This window comes from Eucyclogobius newberryi, unplaced genomic scaffold (assembly GCF_026437365.1).
Source record: "Eucyclogobius newberryi isolate DKJ021-1_F unplaced genomic scaffold, fEucNew1.0.hap1 SCAF_21, whole genome shotgun sequence".
In the NCBI taxonomy this organism is placed as follows: Eukaryota; Metazoa; Chordata; class Actinopteri; order Gobiiformes; family Gobiidae; genus Eucyclogobius; species Eucyclogobius newberryi.
The window spans coordinates 14,936,763-14,958,560 of record NW_027315846.1 but is presented as its reverse complement, the minus strand read 5'-3'; the positions used below and the strand labels follow the sequence as shown (position 1 = coordinate 14,958,560).

The window sequence follows — 21,798 nt, the reverse complement described above, 5'->3', positions numbered from 1 at the left end:
AAATGTTTATTACACTAATCGCTAACGGTAACAATCTACACAAAACATTTCTACACTTGGGAGTATTTTTAACGAGGCTCTGGATTTACTCACATTTCAGTCTCCAAACAAGCCCTGGTTTTTCACAGTTTACTATGTTTGGAGGCTAACCTTAACGCCCCCATTGAAAAAACAATTAAAGAAAGTAAGAGAACAAATAACAAGTTAAAAAAAAGAAAGAAAGAATAAAAAAAGAAAGAATGAAACAAAGAAAAAAAGAGGAAAAATAAGTAAAGAAAGAAAGAAATAAAGACAGAGAACAAAAAACAAGTAGAGAACAAAAAATAAATAAATAAGGACAAAAAAAAAAAAAAAACGGACTAAAAAAGGGTCTATTGGTTATGATTAGCCAATAACTGGTTTATGAGTTCTGTATTGCTACATTCACACCGCATCATAACTGGGACTAAACTGGGACTAAACTGCTACTAAACTGGGACTAAACTGCTACTAAACTGCTACTAAACTGCTACTAAACTGCTACTAAACTGGGACTAAACTGGGACTAAACTGGGACTAAACTGGGACTAAACTGCTACTAAACTGCTACTAAACTGGGACTAAACTGGGACTAAACTGCTACTAAACTGGGACTAAACTGCTACTAAACTGCTACTAAACTGGGACTAAACTGGGACTAAACTGCTACTAAACTGCTACTAAACTGGGACTAAACTGGGACTAAACTGCCAGTAAACTGGGACTAAACTGCTACTAAACTGGGACTAAACTGGGACTAAACTGCTACTAAACTGGGACTAAACTGCTACTAAACTGGGACTAAACTGCTACTAAACTGGGACTAAACTGCTACTAAACTGGGACTAAACTGGGACTAAAATAGGACTAAACCAGGATTAAATCAAGACCAAACAATGATGATTGAATGCAGCCTAAGTTCAAAGAACAATAGTCAAATTTCCTTCCTAAAAGTTTAGTCCAACACTACAAGGGCAAACGGTAAGATGTCAAAGTAATATCGGTGAGAGGGAGTGAGTTTTTTGAATGAGTGACAGATCTGCAGAGTGAAATCCTTGAATGGTCCACTTGCGGACATCAGCAGAGGGAGAAAAGAAAAACCAGGACATAGACAGTGAAGGCAAACTGCTCAAGGCTGTTTCCTAGATCTGTACAAGTTCTTTACCCCTCAGTTAATATCTATGGTAATCACAAGGGCAGGAGCAGCATGATCTACCCGTCTCATCTCTCTCCGAGGACGTTTAAGTCGGTCAGCTTTATTGTATCTGTGCTATGTATTACCAGTGTAAGCACATTATCATCACCTTTGTTGCACTGCCCTTGGAGCTAAATCCTTGTGGCGCTACGTAGGAAAAATACACCTTATATCAGAGCGATCAGTTGTTTTCCAAAATCCTTACTCAGAAAAGAACATTGCCAGAACAGATATTAACCTAAATGTGAACATGATACAAAGTGCAGTATACGACAATTGCATTTATGTATTTTTCTGTTTTTCACATTTTAAGGAGGAATGTTGTACGCAAACTTGTAGACTTTCTGAAGATTGATCCATAAACAGGGATTTTGTGTTACTGTAAGAACAATTCTATACCGCCAAAGGCCCAGTAGTACTTCCAATCAATTCAATTTATTTTTGTAACGCCAAAAATCACAACAGAATTTGCCTCGAAGGTCCAACTTACTGGCATTACTGGCGAAGACATATCTACCTTTAACCCTACAGATACTTTAACAAGCCAGATGAATGAGAATAATATCTTGATATTTTGTTTGTATACTACGCAATACTTCTCACATGAATTTGCAGATCACAGCATTATATACATTATACACAGTGTCTTGACTTTTGTGCGAGCAGAGTTGTGTTTGTCTGGAGTTCAGCATAATCCTGGGCTGGATCAAATCGCTGCCAATATAGCATTTGCAGCATGGTGTCCCAGCCTCACCCTCCGATAGAATAATGAGAGCGCTGTGTAGACTGTAGATTAGTTAAAAAGGGCACTTTGGGCACTTGCTCCTACTTGTAGTGGATCGTAATCTATATTTAGCAGCTACAAAGACGAGCCATAACGGACCGCATTCTATTATTTATTGCTTTCCGCTTCTGTGATTGCGAATAAAGAGCTTAGGATGACAGACTAAAGAAAATCAAAGCACACATGGGACATGCAGTATGTGATCATTGCCTATTGAATATGTGGCACTATGTGGACACTTGACATAGCACTCAATAGACTGACAGTGAGTAGAGAATGATCTGAGTCATTGGTAAAATTAAGATTAGGGTAGATTTTTGGTGAGATTTGATTTCTGTATTTGACCCAACCTTCAAATACCAAAGTAAAAAGTAGTTTTGAGCTAAATTAGACAACTTATGTTAATTGCAATGTGTTCAAGAGAGTTGACAATAATTTATTCTATAATCAAGAATGGTAAATTATCTGCTGAGCTACAATTTAGGGTAGAACATGTCATATGACTACAAGTCGAAGTACTGAACACTTATGAAAGAGGGTGACGTTCAAAGTTGATATTGATTAAACATGCATGAGTGTGGGTATGTGTAGTTCATATTTTAAGAATTATGTAGGGCACCAGCCAATTTAGACAATTAACAATTCTCAATTAATAGTTAGTTTGTCTGAAGGTTTGTGAGAACCTAACCATGACATAGACCCCTTTTTGAGGTCTGAAGCTCTGGCTCTGACAGAGTGCGGCTGAACAAGAGAAGGTCTTGAAGAGATGGACTTGAAGGTGCACGGTTATCACCAATAAAGGTTGAACAAAAGTTGCAAAGAGGGTCCTTTGCTCAAGTTTGCGGGTGTTTAAAGTGAAAATCATATCCAAAGCCGGGCGCAGAATTCACAAGACGAATCATAAAACAGTTAAAAAAACATGCAGAACAGCATTATCATTATGCACAGTATACTCATCATATGGAGAAAGTATTCAGTCAGATGATTGTTTCAATAAAAGAGCACAGTCTTTCAGCTGAGGTTTAGGTATGTGAGCTATCTAGCAACGAAAAGCCTAATGTTCGGCATTTCCTGTCACCATGGCAAAGCTCATTCACTCATCTGTAAATCACTTACAAAAAGCTCTGTCTCTGTGAGCTTAATGCACAAGGGCTTAAAAAGATGGCCACTTTTTTAAGTCATGGATTTATTAAAAGAGCCAAATAAGATATTGCTAGCTTAAACTAGTGTTGTTAGCTAAGTTTTTATGATTTGTGTGCAGATACATTTTCACTTTGCCCCAGGTCACCTTTGAAAAAGCAATCTCATTCTCAATGGGTTTTTACCTGGCAGACCTCACAGGAGTCTGATCAGTAAAAACTAGAGGTGTGAGTGCATCAATGGGTCCATCCACTGAAAAAGGTGCTACTCAGAATATCGTGGGTTTTTAAATGTGCAAGCCCTGCTGAAGACTTCGGTTGAAACACATTGGCATCCCTTTTTGTTTAATACTTTTAATATACAAATCATAGGATCGCACATGTTTCTTTAGAAGGCTCGTGTGTATGTCTTCCAAATACATAAAGCTGGCAGACCTCACAGGAGTCTGATCAGTAAGTAAAGTAGCGCAAAGTAAAGACAAACTTATAATGTTAGGTTGACAGGGCACATACAGCTTTCAAAAGGATTTGGTGGTGAATATTTTCAGAACATTCACTTTAAAGAACAACAACAAAAAGATTTTTAATGTAGCTTCGAGTTTGGTCCGGTTCTTCCATTGACTTGGTTTGAGTCGAAGGGCTGAGGTCAGTGTATGTGTGGCCAGTTTAGCCTAGGTACATCAAGGTCAAAGACTTTTCAATCAGAGGTCAGATGTGTAAACATTTTGACCTGATTTTGAATGTGTGATGTCCCACGTCTTTTCTAATGCATTGTATTGCTTGTTTATTTAATGTAAAAGCCCAACTAAGGAAGCACATTTCCCCATGTGGGACAAAAAAGGAATATCTTATATTATCTTATTGAGAATTAACCCCAGCTAAAATGTCATAGTGTGTGACAAGAGCTCAAATCAAGTTAAAAGCCTGCCTCACTTGGCCTGTGACCAACTATATGACGTCCCGTTGCCAGAAGAACAGTATTTTCAAATGTGTGAAATATAAGTAAGCTGTGTTCCATTACAGACAGCAGGCCCTGTCTGTAATGGAACACAGTGCAGCAGTGCACTCTAAAACTGATGTGTTTTTGCCCAAGTGTGATGTGAAACTAACTTTAACTTATGACTTTTAGTATAGAAATGGAACGTGCATGTCTTTAGCCTTTCGAGAGGAGAGGAGTGTGAGAGAGGGAGCTCACAGGGTGGAAAATGTCAAGTCTGTGTAACTGCTTCCATTGACATTCTCAAGAGACAAATTGGGGGATTTTACACTTCAAAACTGCCCGTCCTGCTCCATTTAATGCCAAAGGAGATCTGTAGACTCACTCAAGATATGGACACGGTGCCCGTCACTAGGGGGCACACTTACTATGTTTTACACTCTACGCAGCCAATGTAGAATCAGTGAGTTTAATTAGGTTTTGTTGCAAAGGAGAAGGACGAGACCCAAAACACTGATTTAATGTCTTATAGATATATACATGTTATACAATCTTTTCCTGTATTCTATTTACAGGTTATATAAACAGGTTAGACATCTTAGCCTCTTTTCCTTTCTGCTATGAATGTCAGATCTGAACAAGCACATGAGACGTCATTGACCTTTGAGTGACTTCAATCCAGGAATCAACATCTCATGGCTCTGGAGATAGGTCAATACATGTTGGAGTAAACAATTGCAATCCACCTCCATCACTAAAGCACACGTATACCATATAGACTATGTGTTGTTATTGGAAAGGTTGTAGAAGCAGATTGTTTTAGTAGTCAGCTAATCAATATTTCCAGAGAACTAGTCCAGTGGTTCAATGTCAAACACAGAACTTTACTAGATCCAGGCCTAAACCAGTTCTAAGATATGATAACACAAGACTAGCCCAAAGGAAGAGAGACATTTTTGCAGATGATTATGTCTACTGACTGAAGACGTCTAGGTAGAGACCAACAATTTGAGTGCATTATCGATAAAAAAAAAAGTACAAATTGTTCATTCTTTTTCGCTGTTCAATTTGAACAGTGCTGTTATTATTTGTGATAAAGAGAATTTTCCCATCCGCTTGCTTAGTCAAAATAATAATTAACGATTTTTAAAATGGTCAATGAGGATTCTAATAGATTAGTCACAACAATTCCGATTAAAGAGCTGTGACAAATTTTTGCCATGTAAAAAGGTAAAATCTGGCACAGTACAGATGGAGCCTATTGTAAAAGCATTTATTCGGGTGAAAATGAGTTGTGCGCTCTTTGCATCTAATTATACAACGTTTTAGTCTCCACAGAGCAGGAGATGCACAGTTGTTACCATGACGTCAAAACTCCCTCTGGCCTCTGAGAGAGTTTAAACCATAAATAAACTCATTGTGTTGAATAATTATTTTTTATAATGGATGTGCTAAATGAGCAACAAATTTGAACCCTACAAAGAATTTAAAACACACGTTTTTCATGTTTTTAAGACAGTAAAAATCAGGTACAGCGCCTTTAATCATTGCAACCCTAGCAGCCATGTTTCAATCAATCCGACCAAGGGCAGTTGTGGCTAAAAGCTACTAATATTAATGTGTATGAAGTGAATTAATAATGCAATGATAAACCTTGAGGAATTCTTAGAAATTCATGTTAGGGGAAGGGAAATGGGAGAGAAATTAAGTCAGATAACACTTACAGGGGGGCGGAGCTGGTGGGTTCATCAGATGACTCCCATTGGAAGGCGTGGTGGTCTTGATATTCTGGTTTGTGGGTCTGATGGTGATCTTGGTGGCACTGGTCACAACCGGGGGATATTCGCCGTTGGCTGGAAGAGAGAGGAAATACACTTGTTAACAAAAGGAACATTGTACTTTTATTTGGCCTTCTCCAGTGAAGCTTTGGTGCTGTCTTGCTGTTACACTGGAGAAGTAAAGCGAAGACCCCTGACTGGTGCAGAAAATTTGAAACCACCAGCAGGGGTCATCCTTTCATTTGGAGCAACGGTTTTGCTACACTGCGTGGAGAATTCATAATGACTGTCTGTGTGTGTCGGGCTGCAAACTGGATATGCCCACTCAGAATCAGTGCCTCCAACAAACACTTTTCTCTCCCCTGAACCTCTATGGTAGGATGCACTGGGTCTCAGCGTTGCCGGGACTTAATGTCACATTAAAAATCAAACCAACCCGGGGCCCTATGTAAAAAGAGCCCCCCCTAGTGCTATCTCTGTAGTCACATCATCACACAGATGGAAAAACAAAATGCGAGTCAGGCCCAATCTGAGAAATGTGATTCATATTCCCTGTGAAAAGATAAAGCCCAGTCCCACTGAAACTAGTCTGAAACTTGCTGTGCTAAATGTCAGATCCTTATGTAACAAATCTCTCTTAATTAATATTTTTATTTCTTCTTATAATCTTGATTTTATGTTTTTAACTGAAACATGGCTTGACAAAAACACAGGAAATGTAGTTCTGATAGAATCTGCTCCACCCAACTTTAAGTTTGAATCTGAAACACGAGAAAACAAAAAAGGGGGTGGAGTCTGTGCTGTCTTTAGAGATGAAATAATTACCCGCAGGTTGTCTTTTGGGGTGTTTTCATCATTTGAGTATGTATCCTTTAAAATGGAGCTAAAACGGTCTCCATCCATTCTCTTCATTGTTTTATACAAGCCTCCCCAGCACTGCCAACGTTTTATTGATGATTTTACTGAGATGCTTTCAGTCGTATGCACAGACTTTGATGGTTTGGTCATTACAGGTGATTTCAACGTGCATGTTGATAATGTTTGTGACAGAAACGCTAAAGAGCTTGATGCTGTCCTTGAAACCTTCAGTCTTACTCAGCATGTGAGAGGCCCCACCCACAGCAAAGGACACACTCTAGATCTCATAATTACAAAGGGGGTAAATATTTCAAATGTCAATGTGATCGATGTTGCTCTGTCTGATCATTTCTGTGTCTTCTTTGACCTGTCTGTTTCTCCCAAACCTCCGGTTGGTCCTGCAGTTGTTCAGAGGAGACACATAAGTGATGGCACAGGTGCACTGTTTATGGAAATGATAAACTTTGAAAATGTCTCATGTTCTAATGTAAATGATTTGTTGAACTCTGTTACATCTAGTGTTTTGAATGTTCTGGACACCATCGCCCCTATAAAGGCTAAAATGGTTAAAAATAAGCAGAAGGCGCCGTGGAGAAATGATGATTCGGTCAGGGCACAGAAAAGGGAGTGCAGCAGGGCCGAACGGAAATGGCGCAAGTCAAAGCTCCAGGTTCAAAAAGAGATTTACAAAGAAAAGCTGAACATGTACAACCTAATCTTATGTAGAACTAGGGAAAGATATTTTTCTGAAATAATTGGAAGCTGCAGTAACAACTCGCGTGTCCTGTTTGCCACAGTAAACAGATTAACAAACCCTCCAGCTCAGCTGCCGTTAGAACTCATTTCCACATCCAAGTGTAATGAGTTTGCATTATTCTTTAATGACAAAGTTCAGGGCATTAAAAATGCTATAAATCCCACAATGCAAAAAATTACCCTAAAACCACCAAGACACTTAGAGCTAACTCACTTTGCACCAGTAACTGACAAAACTGTCCATGAGATCATCACCAGTCTGAGTTCATCTACATGCTGCCTTGATGTGTTACCCACCAGATTTCTAAAGTCTGTGCTGAACAGTTTGTTAGCACCACTCACTCACATAGTTAACATGTCGCTTCAATCTGGAACATTCCCAATGTCTTTGAAAACTGCGGTCATAAAGCCTCTCCTAAAGAAGAGCAGTCTTGATGCCGCAGTACTGAGTCATTACCGGCCCATCTCTAATCTGCCATTTTTGGGCAAAGTCCTTGAAAAGGTTGTTTACCAACAGCTCACAGATTTCCTCTTAATAAACAACTCATTTGATGTTTTTCAGTCAGGTTTTAGACCTCATCACAGCACTGAGACTGCTCTTGTCAAGGTGACAAATGACATCCGCCTGAACACTGACACGGGCAAAGCCTCAGTCTTAATTCTGTTAGATCTGAGTGCTGCTTTTGACACTGTCGATCATGGGATCCTCTTACAGAGACTAGAGGACTGGGTGGGCATCACTGGCACTGCCCTAAACTGGTTAAGGTCCTATCTGGAAGACAGGAAGTACTTTGTTGAAATTGGTAGCTGTGTCTCAGACCACATGACCCTGACCTGTGGAGTGCCCCAAGGGTCAGTCCTGGGTCCCCTTCTGTTCAACCTCTACATGCTGCCGTTAGGTCAGTTGATACGCAGTGAAAATGTGTCCTATCACAATTATGCAGACGACACTCAGATCTATGTTTCACTATCGGCAGGTGACTATGGACCAGTAGATTCACTCTGTCACTGCATCCAACAGATCAGTGTGTGGATGCAAAACAACTTTCTCCAGCTGAACTCAGACAAGACTGAAATAATCGTTTTTGGCCCACAGAAACAAAGAGAAAGTGTTAGCGGTCACCTCCAGAGTCTCGCTCTAAAACCTACAAACCAAATTAGAAATCTGGGGGTAATAATGGACTCAGACTTGAACTTTAATAGCCACGTCAAATCAATAACATCAGCAGCTTTTTACCATCTAAAAAACATTGCCAAAATCAAAAATATAGTGTCAAAACCAGATTTAGAGAGACTTATCCACGCGTTTGTCTCCAGTAGATTAGACTACTGTAACGGCCTGCTCACTGGCCTCTCCAAACGAGTTGTAAAACAGCTGCAGTACATCCAGAACGCTGCTGCTCGGGTCCTGACTAGAACCAGGAAGTATGATCACATTAGTCCTGTTCTCAGGTCTCTGCACTGGCTCCCTGTGGCTCAGATAATAGACTTTAAAGCAGCTCTGCTTGTGTACAAGTCTCTCCATGGCCTAGCACCAAAGTACATCTCGGACATGTTAGTGCCATATGAACCATCTCGGACTCTGAGGACCTCAGGGACCGGCCTCCTGCTGGTGCCCAGAGTCAGGACAAAACATGGGGAATCTGCGTTTCAGTTTTATGCAGCTAAAATCTGGAACAGTCTTCCTGAAGATGTGAGACAGGCTTCTACTCTGACAATGTTCAAATCTAAGCTAAAAACAGTTTTGTTTAGCTGCGCATATGACTGAAAGGATTTTTTCTTTGCACTCTTCTCTTTTGTTTGTGATTTTATTAGTTTAGAAAATCAGTTGGATTGATATTTTTTAATTTAGTTAATTTTATTGTATTTCTGTTTCTGTAATTTCTTTGTGATTTGAATGCATTTTTCCTGCTGTAAAGCACTTTGAATTGCCTTGTGTATGAAATGTGCTCTACAAATAAACTTGCCTTGCCTTGCCTTGCCTATGTCTTATCCCTTAAAAATGTCGATACTTGACTGCTGTATATGTAAATAGTGATCGCACCACTTGTGTTCGTAAACTCAGCAGGCAATTCCCACAAAAGTAATTGCCTGATTTTCCTTTAAGTCAAAGGAAATGAAAGATGAGAGACTTTAATAGAATTGAACAAAACGCGTTCTGTTTCTGTCTGTTATGGAATCTATACACAACTCCAATGAAGCAAAAAGATTAGTGAAGTAAAGAACATTGATTTTCACTTCATAGCTGCACCTCTTGGATGGGTGGCATAAATAATGTATAACATATTGTTTTAAGTATGCAATTGCTATGAAATTAATATTAGAACAATGGGAACACACAAATGTGCAAAAAAAGAGCAAATGTAGATATCACTAAGAGAATCACTGAATAATAAACAGTGAAGGTTGACATAATCAAAGCAAAAGGTCAAGCTTGTTTTGCTCAGAAGTTGTCTTTTGGGTATAACATGATGCTTAATTTGACTGTCAATAATTCACCCTGGAGAGACTCAGACGAAAACAGAAAGGAGCATTTAGCGAGCTTTATTATATGGGTTATATGGCGCTGAGACCCGGCAGAAGACTATGGAAGATTATGGGCGTGCTATGATTAATGTGTATTAGACGTCTCCCCCGGGGCCTGGAGACTGGTGGTGGCAGATATGAGGAAGAGGGGACGATGAGGCTGATGAGAGGTATGCAGAGGAGGAGATTGGGAGGTGGAGGTTAGCAGCGTGTTGGAGGTTGGAGAGCAGCTGAGCCCTGGTGTAGCAGTGGACGTAGATGGGGTGGAGTTCGGTTTTCCAGGCTGAATTTACGCTTAGCTCCATTAGGCTGGCTTTATTGACTGAAGAGCAGAATTATCAATGCCAGGTTCAATCGCACCTCACTGGCTTTACCTTGATCTAAAGCTGGGCAACTAATCAAATTTGAATCAAGATTAAGATTCAGTCGTGTCTAATTGTCAATGATATGCTTTGGTTATTTAATTGAGAAGTCTATATCTAATCCTTTGTCAGTAAAAGCATGTGGTTTGGAGGAGATTTTGGACTTTGGAAGAAGAAATTTGGCAATTTTTTGTGTTAAATGGCACTGATAAGCCTTGTTAATGTTTATGTCAATACAAAAATATGTGTTTAATTTGTTTTTGAAAAGACAAAATGTAATCAAATCCAAATTATATCAATATGAAGCAAAAAAGTGTGATTTCTTTCCACCTCTACCTTGATATTTCTTGTTCTTTTGATCTTAAAACACAGTCACTAAACTTGTGCAGGTAATAGACTACACTGATTGACTATGCAGACCAAATATGGAGCTCTCTTTTTCCTCAAACAAAAATGTTAAAGTCATGGAAGACTAAATTTAACTGCTTTATGCTGACCTGGAAAAGTTGAGTGGCCCAATTGTGCAGCTTTAGAGCAGCTCTGGTGTGGCTTTGGTGTGGGTGGACAATCAGGCACTGGGGACTGGATTTCAGATGAATCACCTTCTCTGATTCGGTCAATGCACCGCAATCACCAGGACAAAAAAAAGATTAGCTTTGTAGGATCAGCGACCACACATGATTCAGAGACCAGAAAATCAATGAAAAAGGCTGTGTCGAGTGAACATAATCTGTAATTTTCTTTTTAAGGTGTGTGTTACTTGAGGTAGAAGTGATAGCTCCTATTTGGAGAACACAGGTTCCTCATTACAACTAATTAATCAGTTGAACCATGTGAGACTTTCTGAAGAAAAATCACATCTGAGATTATAAACATATTGAAATAAAAGTTATTCAGTTCTTGAATCCTGAAGGTGCTCAATGTAACGTTTCTTGTCTTTATCAACGTGTTGCTTTGCCTTGAACGTTTCACAGCATGAAATTCAACTTCCAGCTCCAAAGAGACAAGCAGCTGATGCCACAAAGCCAAAGTTACAGGTCATATCTGTGGAGAGGCAAATGTGCTCACTGTGAAAATGCATGTTTTTCCTTCAAGGTAAAGCAATAATATCTCCACTGAGACAAGTGGAGAAAAGTCACCAGAAAAGGTACTGATATAATTATTACTACATAAAATGTCCAACTATTATTTCAGGAAGCAGTTGCTCAAATAAGAATCTTGTTTACTTACTCGGTTGGCCTTTTAATCCCTACTTCTTGCATTGATGGTTTTGTGTCCTTGAGAAAGGCACTTGGCCATTGTCTACTCCAAATAGTGTGTGATTGTACTGTAAGTATATATATGCAATCTTTTTATCACTGAAAGACGTGACCAAAGTGTGATTAATATCATATATGATGATGTATTCAGGTCTCTTCTCAAACAAGTTTCTTTTGTTTACATCTTGTTAGCTAGAGAAAACTACATTATTTTGGTTTTCAGTGCTGTGGGTTAATGTCTTGACCCTTTGTTTCTGTACAGTTTTGATTTATACCTTTATAACCACTCGGGAACTAGAAAAAGAAGGCTGGGCTGAGTTGTCAGGTACGAAACAAAAGCATAAAAAAAGCAAGCCACTACCATCATAATCTTTGAGGAAGGTTTCGTTACTCTGGTAAAAACATGTCCAAAATGCGAATTTAAATGTCTTTATGTTACTAATATGAGAAAATACATTCATTATAGTAGTTATTGCTTTTTCCATCACTGAAATTATGAAACAGTTAATCTAAAAATAAATAAATGACACTGTTATATAATATTTTTGTTGACTGATTTACATTTGTCACAGTGTTTCAGTTGAAAAAGCCCAAAGCACACATACAAATGAGTTGTTGTGTGCTTGTTTAGTGTCTGGTCACATGCTGTTAGTATGGAAACTTCAATTATTCAAACAGCACAACAATGTGAATGATGCACGCGCATAATCGCATTGTTGATTATGCCATCTTCTCAAGGCCATTTGCATTCATATTTTGGACTAACATGCCAAATGAACAGCTGCAGTTATGATTAATTTTAATATCTACAAACACTGGCATCCAATATGTTTAAGTGCCTCTTGTGTCAAATATTAGCAAATGGAGGTTTCAATTTGAGCGGATTTGTGTTCTTTGATTACGGGCCAAAGTCTAATCTTGGCTTAACAAAAGGCGACTCTTGCTGTTTATTAATGAGCAGGTGTGGGATGACCGCACGACGCCGTTGTTTCGACGAATGACAAACAGCTCGCATCTGCTTTTTTATTTTCCAAACAGAGCCTTTTCCCTCTTTCATCTTTAATTATTGCTTCACATTGACACGCCTTGTTTGTGCCTCTCCTGAGTCACTGGAGGCTGCCGAACACTCATCCTTTAAGGCAATATGGCGCGGGGGCTCCCTCAACAGCTTTGGAGAGTTACTGAAGGCTGCTGCACCATTTGGTTCGAGCAAACATCCTCCAGCATACAGGTCTTATTGGAGCTCCTTCGGCTCACTCTTTAAATATATTTCCCTTCACATAACACGCACCAATCAACCATAACATTACCACTTTCCCTTCTTACTATTTAATTTACACCTGGCTGGTCTATAGCTGTCACTTTCTTACATCACTTGAACCTGCCTGTAAGCTTTATCGGGACAAATGTAAGCGGGAAATCACTTTCAAACAGGTACACCACACAAAAGCTGAAGTATTCTCGACATTGTTCGTTTGCAGATTGTGAAACGCGCACAAATCCGTCCTCACTTCTCTGCTTCTCTCACAAAAATTCAAAAGATAAACTGCTTGTAATCTCCTTATTGCATCCTTCCAACTAATAGTATGTCTATGTAATTCAATAATTGTCATAATTTAAATCACCACCAGATCAATACAGTGAAATTGCTTAATTTATTCTTGTCCATAAGCTGTATTGTACATAACCATCATAGTCACTTATTGTATTTATTTTGCACAAAAAGCTGATGAATACTGTAGCTAATCTGCAATACAAAACAATATGTAAACAAGGACGCACGCGAACATCTAATCCGGCCTTTTTCCTCACTTTTTAATTTTGTAAACAGAACTTCCAACTGGATTGGAACAGTGATGTATTGTTAATAATAATAATAATAACTTTTATTTATATAGCGCTTTTCAGTGACCCAAAGACGCTGAACATATATAAAAAAGGGGGGGTATTTACAGACAGGGGGGACAACACGTACAATACACATTAATATACAGATAAAATGAACAAGACAGAAGAAGTAGAGAGAAAAAGATGGGGATGTAACAGGGGGTAGAAGAGTAGGCAATGGGGTAGAGGAGGCTAGGGAAGGGGGAGGTCATAGGCTTGGGTGAAGACGTATGTTTTTAGGCTGGGATTTGAATGTTGTGAGTGAGGCAGGATTTTACGTGCAGAGTAAAATACTATTGGTTAAAAGGACACGGAGAATGTTCTAGTTTACATTTATTGCTTTGTGAAAGATGAGTCTCTGAACTATTGTCCCTTTTGCCGTTGTATCTTGCGCCTCGGTGTCCATCTGCTCCTGGCGCTCTGCTTTATGTGCTGTTGCAGTATCGGTGACGTGTGGTTCCAACATCACATAGTGCGCCTGTATATAAAGTCTATTCATAGTATCTGAATCGTCAGGTTGAAAAGCACTCAAAACTACATTTTATGGATTGCTATAAGTGTCTGTAGACTGTACTCTGCATGGCAACACACAATCCCCATTGTGAGACAAATAAAAGCTTTCTTATCTGATGTTATGTCTGATTATTCTTTCCTTCAAGTAAATCCATTTTGTGTAACAATTTTCAAAGTTAGAGTAAAAAAGTATAGTTTGTTTACCGACGAGAAAAATCCATATCCCGTCCCCTTGTCTTGTAATCCCTCCATAAATGCAACAATCTATGGAGTCTTAGCTGCTTGGAGACCATGTTACAGATGTGCAGATTTGATGGATTATAAACACCGCCGCAGTGACTACGGCGTCGGCCCTGATAGAAGTCCCTGCAGTTGGGTTTAAAAGGAGTTAGCTTCACACAACAGCCCGTTTGAGATCTTCAGGTGTCGTTGCTATTCAGATCCTGTACAAAGGCTTCAAGCTGTATTAGTATGCAGAGGCAGTGAGAGCGGTCAGCAGGTCGCTCGCAGGGTGGAGTGGACCAAGGGCCAGGGCAGCAGCAGCGCAGCCTGTCACTGTTCATTAGCAGGAGGCCGGCTACCGACTGGGAGCACACCCCGAATAACACGCTCGAAAAAGTTGTAAATATCACCACTTTGGACGAGAAGTGGGTGCTAATGTTGAAAGCAAATACATTTGAACAACTTCTTAATGGAAACAGACCACGCTCCTTTGCCGCAGAGATGATACGACTTTAAAGACGGTGCTGATAATTACTACACCTTATTTAATTCGAGCCCCATGGTGTGATGTTTTTGATCCCACCGAAAAACACATAAAAGCGTGAATTTTCATCACTTTGCTGTGAGCTAGAGCTGTAGGTTTTTAAGTTGATGATGTCCTAGTCGACTAAAATTATTATTATTATTATTATGAGGATCTGGAGGTTCTGCCATGTCTACATATGAATATCTGCCTTGTCTATAGTGTGAATATCTACTTTACTTTCTGTAGAAATATTTCTTTTTGCAAGAAATCCCCTTTTTTAGTGCAGTTTTGGTCTGATCAGAGAGATACTTAAACCTTTTTAGAGTTTTTGATATTTGCGCTCATAATCTATATAATCCATACACTTGGCATGTCTTCTGTCAAGCAAGAATGTATTATGTTGACTACAGACTTACTGCGTCTCCACAAACCTGACAAACGTGGCCTGAAGGAAGTCACGTTCTGAAGTACGGTCTGAACTTCCACCAAAAATGTACGCCGTTTGTTTGAACGTTGCGATGAGAAGGTTAAAGCTTTTGACTCAAAGATAGACGTTTTAAGTATTAAACGCTCGAACAACAGAGCCCCTGTGATGCATGCCAGACACTAGAAAAGGGTATAAATTGTGCATTTAAGTGAATTGGCTCCCAGTGAGGCCTTATTAGCTTTCTAAATGTGTTTGTAACTCATTAACGCCCACTTAATGTAGATAATGAAGTACTTAATAATGGGAATTAGAGAGAGCAGTTGAGGAATTAGTACAAATATATCAGCTACCCGTGGATGTGGCAGGAACTCAGGTGCGCCACACTTTGTCTCTAAATGAAGTTGAAGACTACAGATTAAGATTAAGAACGTAATCAATCGAGAAATAACCGCTGCAGGAACTGATCGCGTGCAGATTATTCAAAACAAAAATGGCCGCATGGGAGGGAGAGATAATTCTAATTGGCTCTTTATGTCATTAAGTAAAGCTCATCCAGGGATTAAGCAGCATCTGTACTCACTGGTCCATGCTGTGCGTCCATGTTGTTACACCCACAGGTGGCAGCCATAATTACCAAAAAGAACACATCTCAATCTGTGCTGAACTGCAGACGCATAGGCAAAGAGACGCCATGGTTAACTTTCATATGTTTTACTTTAAACAATAGTTTTTGGTGACATATTCAACATTATTTGTTGTAGTGGCAACCATTTAATTAAGATAAGCAAACCTATTTGTCCAACAATGGGGAAAATCCAATGAAGGCGTATTGGCTAGGTACTTATACAGTAGTTTTATGTTATGAAAAGGTGATGAGGTTTTGTTATGTGTGCATTTTATATCTGTAACTTTATGTCAAAGAAAACAATGACACAGCATTTAAAGTTTCTGCACAGACTAGAAGCTCTTCAGTTTACCACAGATCAGTCAGTCTTTAGAATACAGTAGTGCTATATGAAATAAAATACGTTTTACTTTTTTGCTTGGTTTGGGCCAGTTTATTTGTAGAGCACAATTCGACACAAGGCAATTCAAAGTACTTCACACAACAGGGAAAAAATGCATTAAAAACCAAACTTTTCTATTATCTAACAACCACTGTAAACTGTTCATTTCTATCAGAGACTAATGGTAAAAATGTTTTGTTTCTGTCTATCTTTTTACTTATTTAGCACATTAAAAAATTAAATGAAATGAGACAATAAAATAAGAAACTACTGTACGTATTAGAAGTTCACACAGAGTCTGGATCTACACTTCGGACAAACAGGACCTACACAAACAGACGTGGACTTTGACCGAGTTCATAATGAAGTTAGAGCAAACTGAAAGCCGGAGATGAACTTCCTGTCCTGTCTAATGCGGTGATATAATGACGTTGGTGAAGATAAAATGACAGCCCAGCCCAACATCTGAAGGTTGGCTGATGGAACGCCCCAGCCCAGCCCATACATCACAGAGCGGAGCGGGAAGTGTGCTGGAAATCCACGCACTGCCTCCTGTGCATAACACGTACCAGCTAGTTTTCTATCAGTAACGCGGCCAGCCCCAGGTAGGCCTATAACGCGGAGAGATCTGTCACGTTAATCGCTCGCAGTGATCAGTCTGAAGCATGTTGGGCAGAGCCTTCGACAGCGCTCTGACTGATAGCTGGAGAAATGAGTGTGTGTGTGTGGAGTGCAGCTGTAGATAATGGATCCAGGCCCAGATTAAGGAGCGCCTATGTGGAAAATGAGCACAGCGGTGGATAGATGAAGCTTCTGCGCCGGGACACGTAAAACACAAATTGGCGAGCAAATCTTCGTCAGAAAATGTCAGTGCTTAAAATAAAGCTCAGTAAGCCCAGTAAGGCAGTGTTGATTTAGGTACAGCGCGACTCTGCCCGCACCTAACGCACAGCCTGGCAACTGTGTGAGTAACATCTCTGTGCGAAACGTTGATCACTCGCAGTATTTTGTGTGTTTTGGTGTAGGAGCCATGGAGATGTTATAGTTTTGCTGGTTCCACCGTGCAATATTTATTTCCATGACGACAAGCAAGTCGTCAGGTTACAGGTGAGATCTGTGGAGAGTCGTGCCCGCTCACAGTGCATGTTTTTCAAGGTGTTTGTTTGCACTTGTAATTGATCTAACGCAAGAAAGACACATTTAATGCCATTGAGGAATGTTCCAGACAAAGCGAAAAGCAAAGTTTCTCCATGGAAACAAGAAGATGGTGAACCACCCAGCAAGAAAACGTACACAGTGCAGCTTTAATATAAGAACAGCAGAGGTCATTTTCAACAACATCTACAGACAAAGTACAGTATATTGCCATCAGACGAACAAGCTTCATATGAGTAACATTTATGAATGCAAAGTTTCTCCACCGCTGAAGTTTTGATTCAAATGACCTCATCCAGACACAAATAGACTGTATATAATGTATATACACAGGATTATTCTACATTTGTTAGAACATAAAGAAAGACGTGTAGAGGGTCCTTGACATCTCAGTTAAATATAGTCTATTACTCATTATTCACAAGAACAATATGTATTCAAACTCAAGATACATTTTTTTGTTCCTTCCTTTTGTAAGAAGTAATGACTACATGATTTCTTCTTCACCACTCACACTGATATAAATGAAGAAGGAACACCTTGAAAAGATGAGTATAGAATTATCTTGCACTGACCATCTCTGTTTAACACGTTTCCTCCTCGCGAGCTTCACTCTGAGCTATATTGAGTGACAAAGCCACCCAGACATTACTATTCCCGGCACAGATCAAACTGGTTTTTGCAGATAGGGAGAGACAGAGGAAGGCACTGAACTGCTAACCTTTGATTCTCCTCATGCGAGACGATACTTGTCATTCCGCTCCTGTTTGGAAACTGATAAGCCATCTCAATTATGACAAAAAATACCTGGAGAGGTGACGTGAGGCTTGACCTTTTGGGGGCCAGCTACAACTCTGGAACACATGCCCTTATCAATCAAGCTGCAGTAATGTGTTCATTGCTGACATTTCAGGACCTTAGGGGGCTTCAAAAAGACTAGATAAAGCGTGTTTGTGCAATAACACTGCTATAAGATAAAGCTATATTAGAAATATTTTTCAGAAAGTACTTTCCTCACATGTTCCTTCTTATGACATTTGAAAACTATATAAAGAGCACATTCATCAGGTAAGAGCACATTCATCAGGTTTATTTTCAGATTAAAGTCGTTATCGTGCACTGCAAGCCAATATCTGTAAATACTCTAGACCTTTTAGTCCTCAAACCAGGACCGTGTGTTCATAGTAGCAGCTCCCAGTGCCGCTTTAGAAACATCTTTGAGCAGAGAACACTCCTCCACACCTATTTATTTGAGCAGATGGATGGAGCAGATACTGTGGGTATTGTTTTTTTTGTATTCATAGACAATATTTATATTTACGTCTACAATACATTATGCCAGTTAAGTTTAAATCCAAAGGTCATTGTCACGTATGTGCTGGTTTTCAATTGGTGGTGAGCGATTTTAAAATTTTGCATAGTTGTTGTAATATGCTCCATTTTCAAATGTATTTCATTTTTTCATTCATGATTGACAGGTTATGGTAGGAGGTACTTTAGCCCATCATAGTAAAAAGAGCTACAGAAAGTGCCTTTGAACAGGAGACACATTTTTGACATTACCAGTCTTTTACACATTCTTTATCCTGGACAACTGCTGAGTTCTGTGTGAATCCTGAGAACTAAAAATGTAATATTTCAGCACAAAAATTCAGCGTTACATTGCCTTGAAGGTTTAACACATTCCCATTCACAACTCTGCCTCGATTTGACAAAATATAGCCAATAAATAAAATAAATCAGACACATTTTCTATGAACTAGAACGCTTATCTCGCTCCGTCACAAACTGCAGATCACTGATTGAATGCTTCTTGTGCCACTTTAAACATATCTTTAAAAGTATTCTCCCTGTGTGTACTGCATCTATCAAGGATAATCGCTAATCCATTAAACAATGTGCCAATCTGACCCGAGTCTGATGTGGCACATTAAGAGCAGGAAAAGTCAACACTCACATGCCAAGAAGCAGTCCATCGTGAAGGAGATGTTGTCAATGGAGATCACTGAACCCACGCCAGGTCCATCTTCAGCGCTGAACTGAAGCCAGAACCTGTGGCAAGTGCAGAAGAGGGGAAACTGTGAGAGAACATCCAGACAAGTGTAATCAAAAAAGACAATTATACAGAAAGAGAAGCCTCAAAGATGTATGGGCCTACAGTAGAACCACTTCGCAAGACAGTATAGTATTCAGTTCACCTTATTTTGAAGGTTACCATGAGCACCGCCTTTAATTGTGGCCCTCCTTTAGCTTGAATCATTTTGCATAGAGCTGCCCATCAGGTCTTTCCTTCCTGCTGCTGTCAGACTGTATAACAAACACTGCTAGCCCTGAACACGTGCAATACTGACTTAACCATGTGCAATACTGTCATATTCATGTGCAATTACTGTCGTACTCACATGCAATGGTGTCACATTCATGTGCATATAACTGATGAAAATAGAGTGTTTATTTTACCATTTTTATTAGTATTATCTTGTCTTACGCTAGCTGTTTTTCCCCTCCATTCCTTATTAGGAAATGAGAGGTTTTGTCTATAGGGGTTTTTGTTTATTAGAGTTTTTGTTTATAAGAGTTCTTCTATTAAGAGTGTTTTCCTATATGTTCCTATATATCTATGTATCTACCTGCGTTGCAACAATGAAATTTCCCCATGTGTGGACAATAAAGGAATATCTTATCTTATCTCTATAGCAAATACTTTCTACACAGACTACAACGCCGTTTTCAGGTCCCCCAGAGAGACGCTGCAGTGTTGTCGTGTTGGTCACATGAACATTGAATATTTTACACAAATCAATCTAATTTCTATCATATGTTAGTTTGCAAGACTTTTCCTTTGTTCTACACTTAAGTGAACCGAGTTCCCACTCAACCAGAAGTGCCAACAAAAACAGAAGTGGCGATCCGAGGCATAAAGAGACACAAGTGGGTGGAGAGGAATCAGGTGAACAGTAACAAGACAGGAATAGCTAAGGGCGATAATGACCATGTTGACTAGAAATGTATACAGGGTCTTCATATGTGGTTAGGTTTGAGATGAAGCATAATTGTCCTGTTTCTATGAGTGATTACAATGTACACATCATTGTAAGCTAATTGGTAATTGCTACAGTATGTTCAATGTATTTGGGTCTGGTTAGCGTATGACACCAAAACACATGCAGCGATGTTGTTTGCAATTGGCACAAACCATATTCATGAAGAAGTCATTTTTACCTGAAAGATGTTTCACTTGTAGTTTTTATTGCTACTACCGTACTACTGCTACTTAGGGCGCATTCACACTTAGTAGGACGTAATTTGGTCCTAAAATGAGCCCATTTTTGCCATGATCCTGACTTGGTTTGGTCCTTTTCTAGTCCTTGTATTTTCCAAAGATAGTCCAGGTTTAGTTTTTTGTTTAGTCCTGGTTTCGTCCCTTTTTTGATGTAGTGAATGTGTTGTAAATGTAACGCACCCTGAAACGAAAGTAAAATGTCTGCCATGACTTGAGTTTGCACTTGGTCTGTATTTCTCTTCAGCCCTGGACTTGGCAAAGATCCCTGGGCTAACACTGACAGGTCCTTTGACTTTGGCTTACGAACATGACATTCTAATTAAAAGCACAAGTGTGGGTCGCTACGTAACCAGAATTTAAAAAAGAAAAACACTTACAAAAGGGTCACATACATGCTTCAATAGTAGTGAACCTTCCACTCAAGGCAAACACACAAAATGTCAGCTGCATTTTCTTTGCTTTCATCCAACAATAGAGTCAATTTCGTCAGCCTTTTTCTAGCATAATTAGGCCGCAGATAATTTAGCAAAAGAGGCAGTTGTTAGACTAAGGGAAGCCTAGTGGTTCATTCATGCTCTGTTGGACAGAAATAATTATTTTAAGGTTTAAAAGGAAATGCTAACCTATAAAAGGGGACATTTGAATCAGTTTTAAATCAGCTGCTTATGTCAAATCTTTGATAATTATATAACAATCATATCCATTGATATAAGTAACCTGAAAACAGCAGGTTTTTTGCTTAAATTATTGCCACAAGTTGCCACATTTCTCAACTGTGAGTTCTTCTTCCTCTTCTTCTTCTTGATATTATTGCATACCCACTTAAGGCGCATTATGTAACTTTTATGGTGCACTTTCAACCCCTTGCTCGTCTCCATGGAGCTGTTATAGTTTTGCCTTGAAGTTTTCACAGCATGACATCAGTTTATTTATTCATTAACCTTTATATTAACCAAGTAAGAAAACCCACTGAGATCAACCTCTCTTTGCAACCTCTGCAAAACAAATACAATACAAACATTGCAGGAGACTAAAGCAGGACTACATTTACATTACTACATTTTGTTTTTCAATAGAGATAAAACCCCTTAAGAAAACACTCTCACAAAGTTTGTGTTCAGATTGAAAAATCCCCCAATCCAATTTGTCAATCTCCATGGAAACAA

The 21,798-nt window shown here is 39.3% G+C and overlaps 1 protein-coding gene and 1 long non-coding RNA gene across 2 annotated transcripts in view; both read right to left on the bottom strand.

Moving 5' to 3' along the window:
- The window catches only part of LOC140370691 (uncharacterized), a 592,343-nt gene that overhangs the window by 187,620 nt on the left and 382,925 nt on the right, over positions 1-21,798 (bottom strand). The gene's annotated exons all lie outside the window — the stretch shown is intronic.
- The window catches only part of alk (ALK receptor tyrosine kinase), a 424,897-nt gene that overhangs the window by 40,695 nt on the left and 362,404 nt on the right, over positions 1-21,798 (bottom strand). Inside the window, exons 10-11 of the mRNA XM_072457605.1 lie at positions 19,307-19,401; positions 5,798-5,926 (exon numbers count right to left, since the gene is read on the bottom strand). Coding sequence (XP_072313706.1) covers positions 5,798-5,926; positions 19,307-19,401 — 224 coding nt within the window. The remainder of the gene's footprint in view (positions 1-5,797; positions 5,927-19,306; positions 19,402-21,798) is intronic.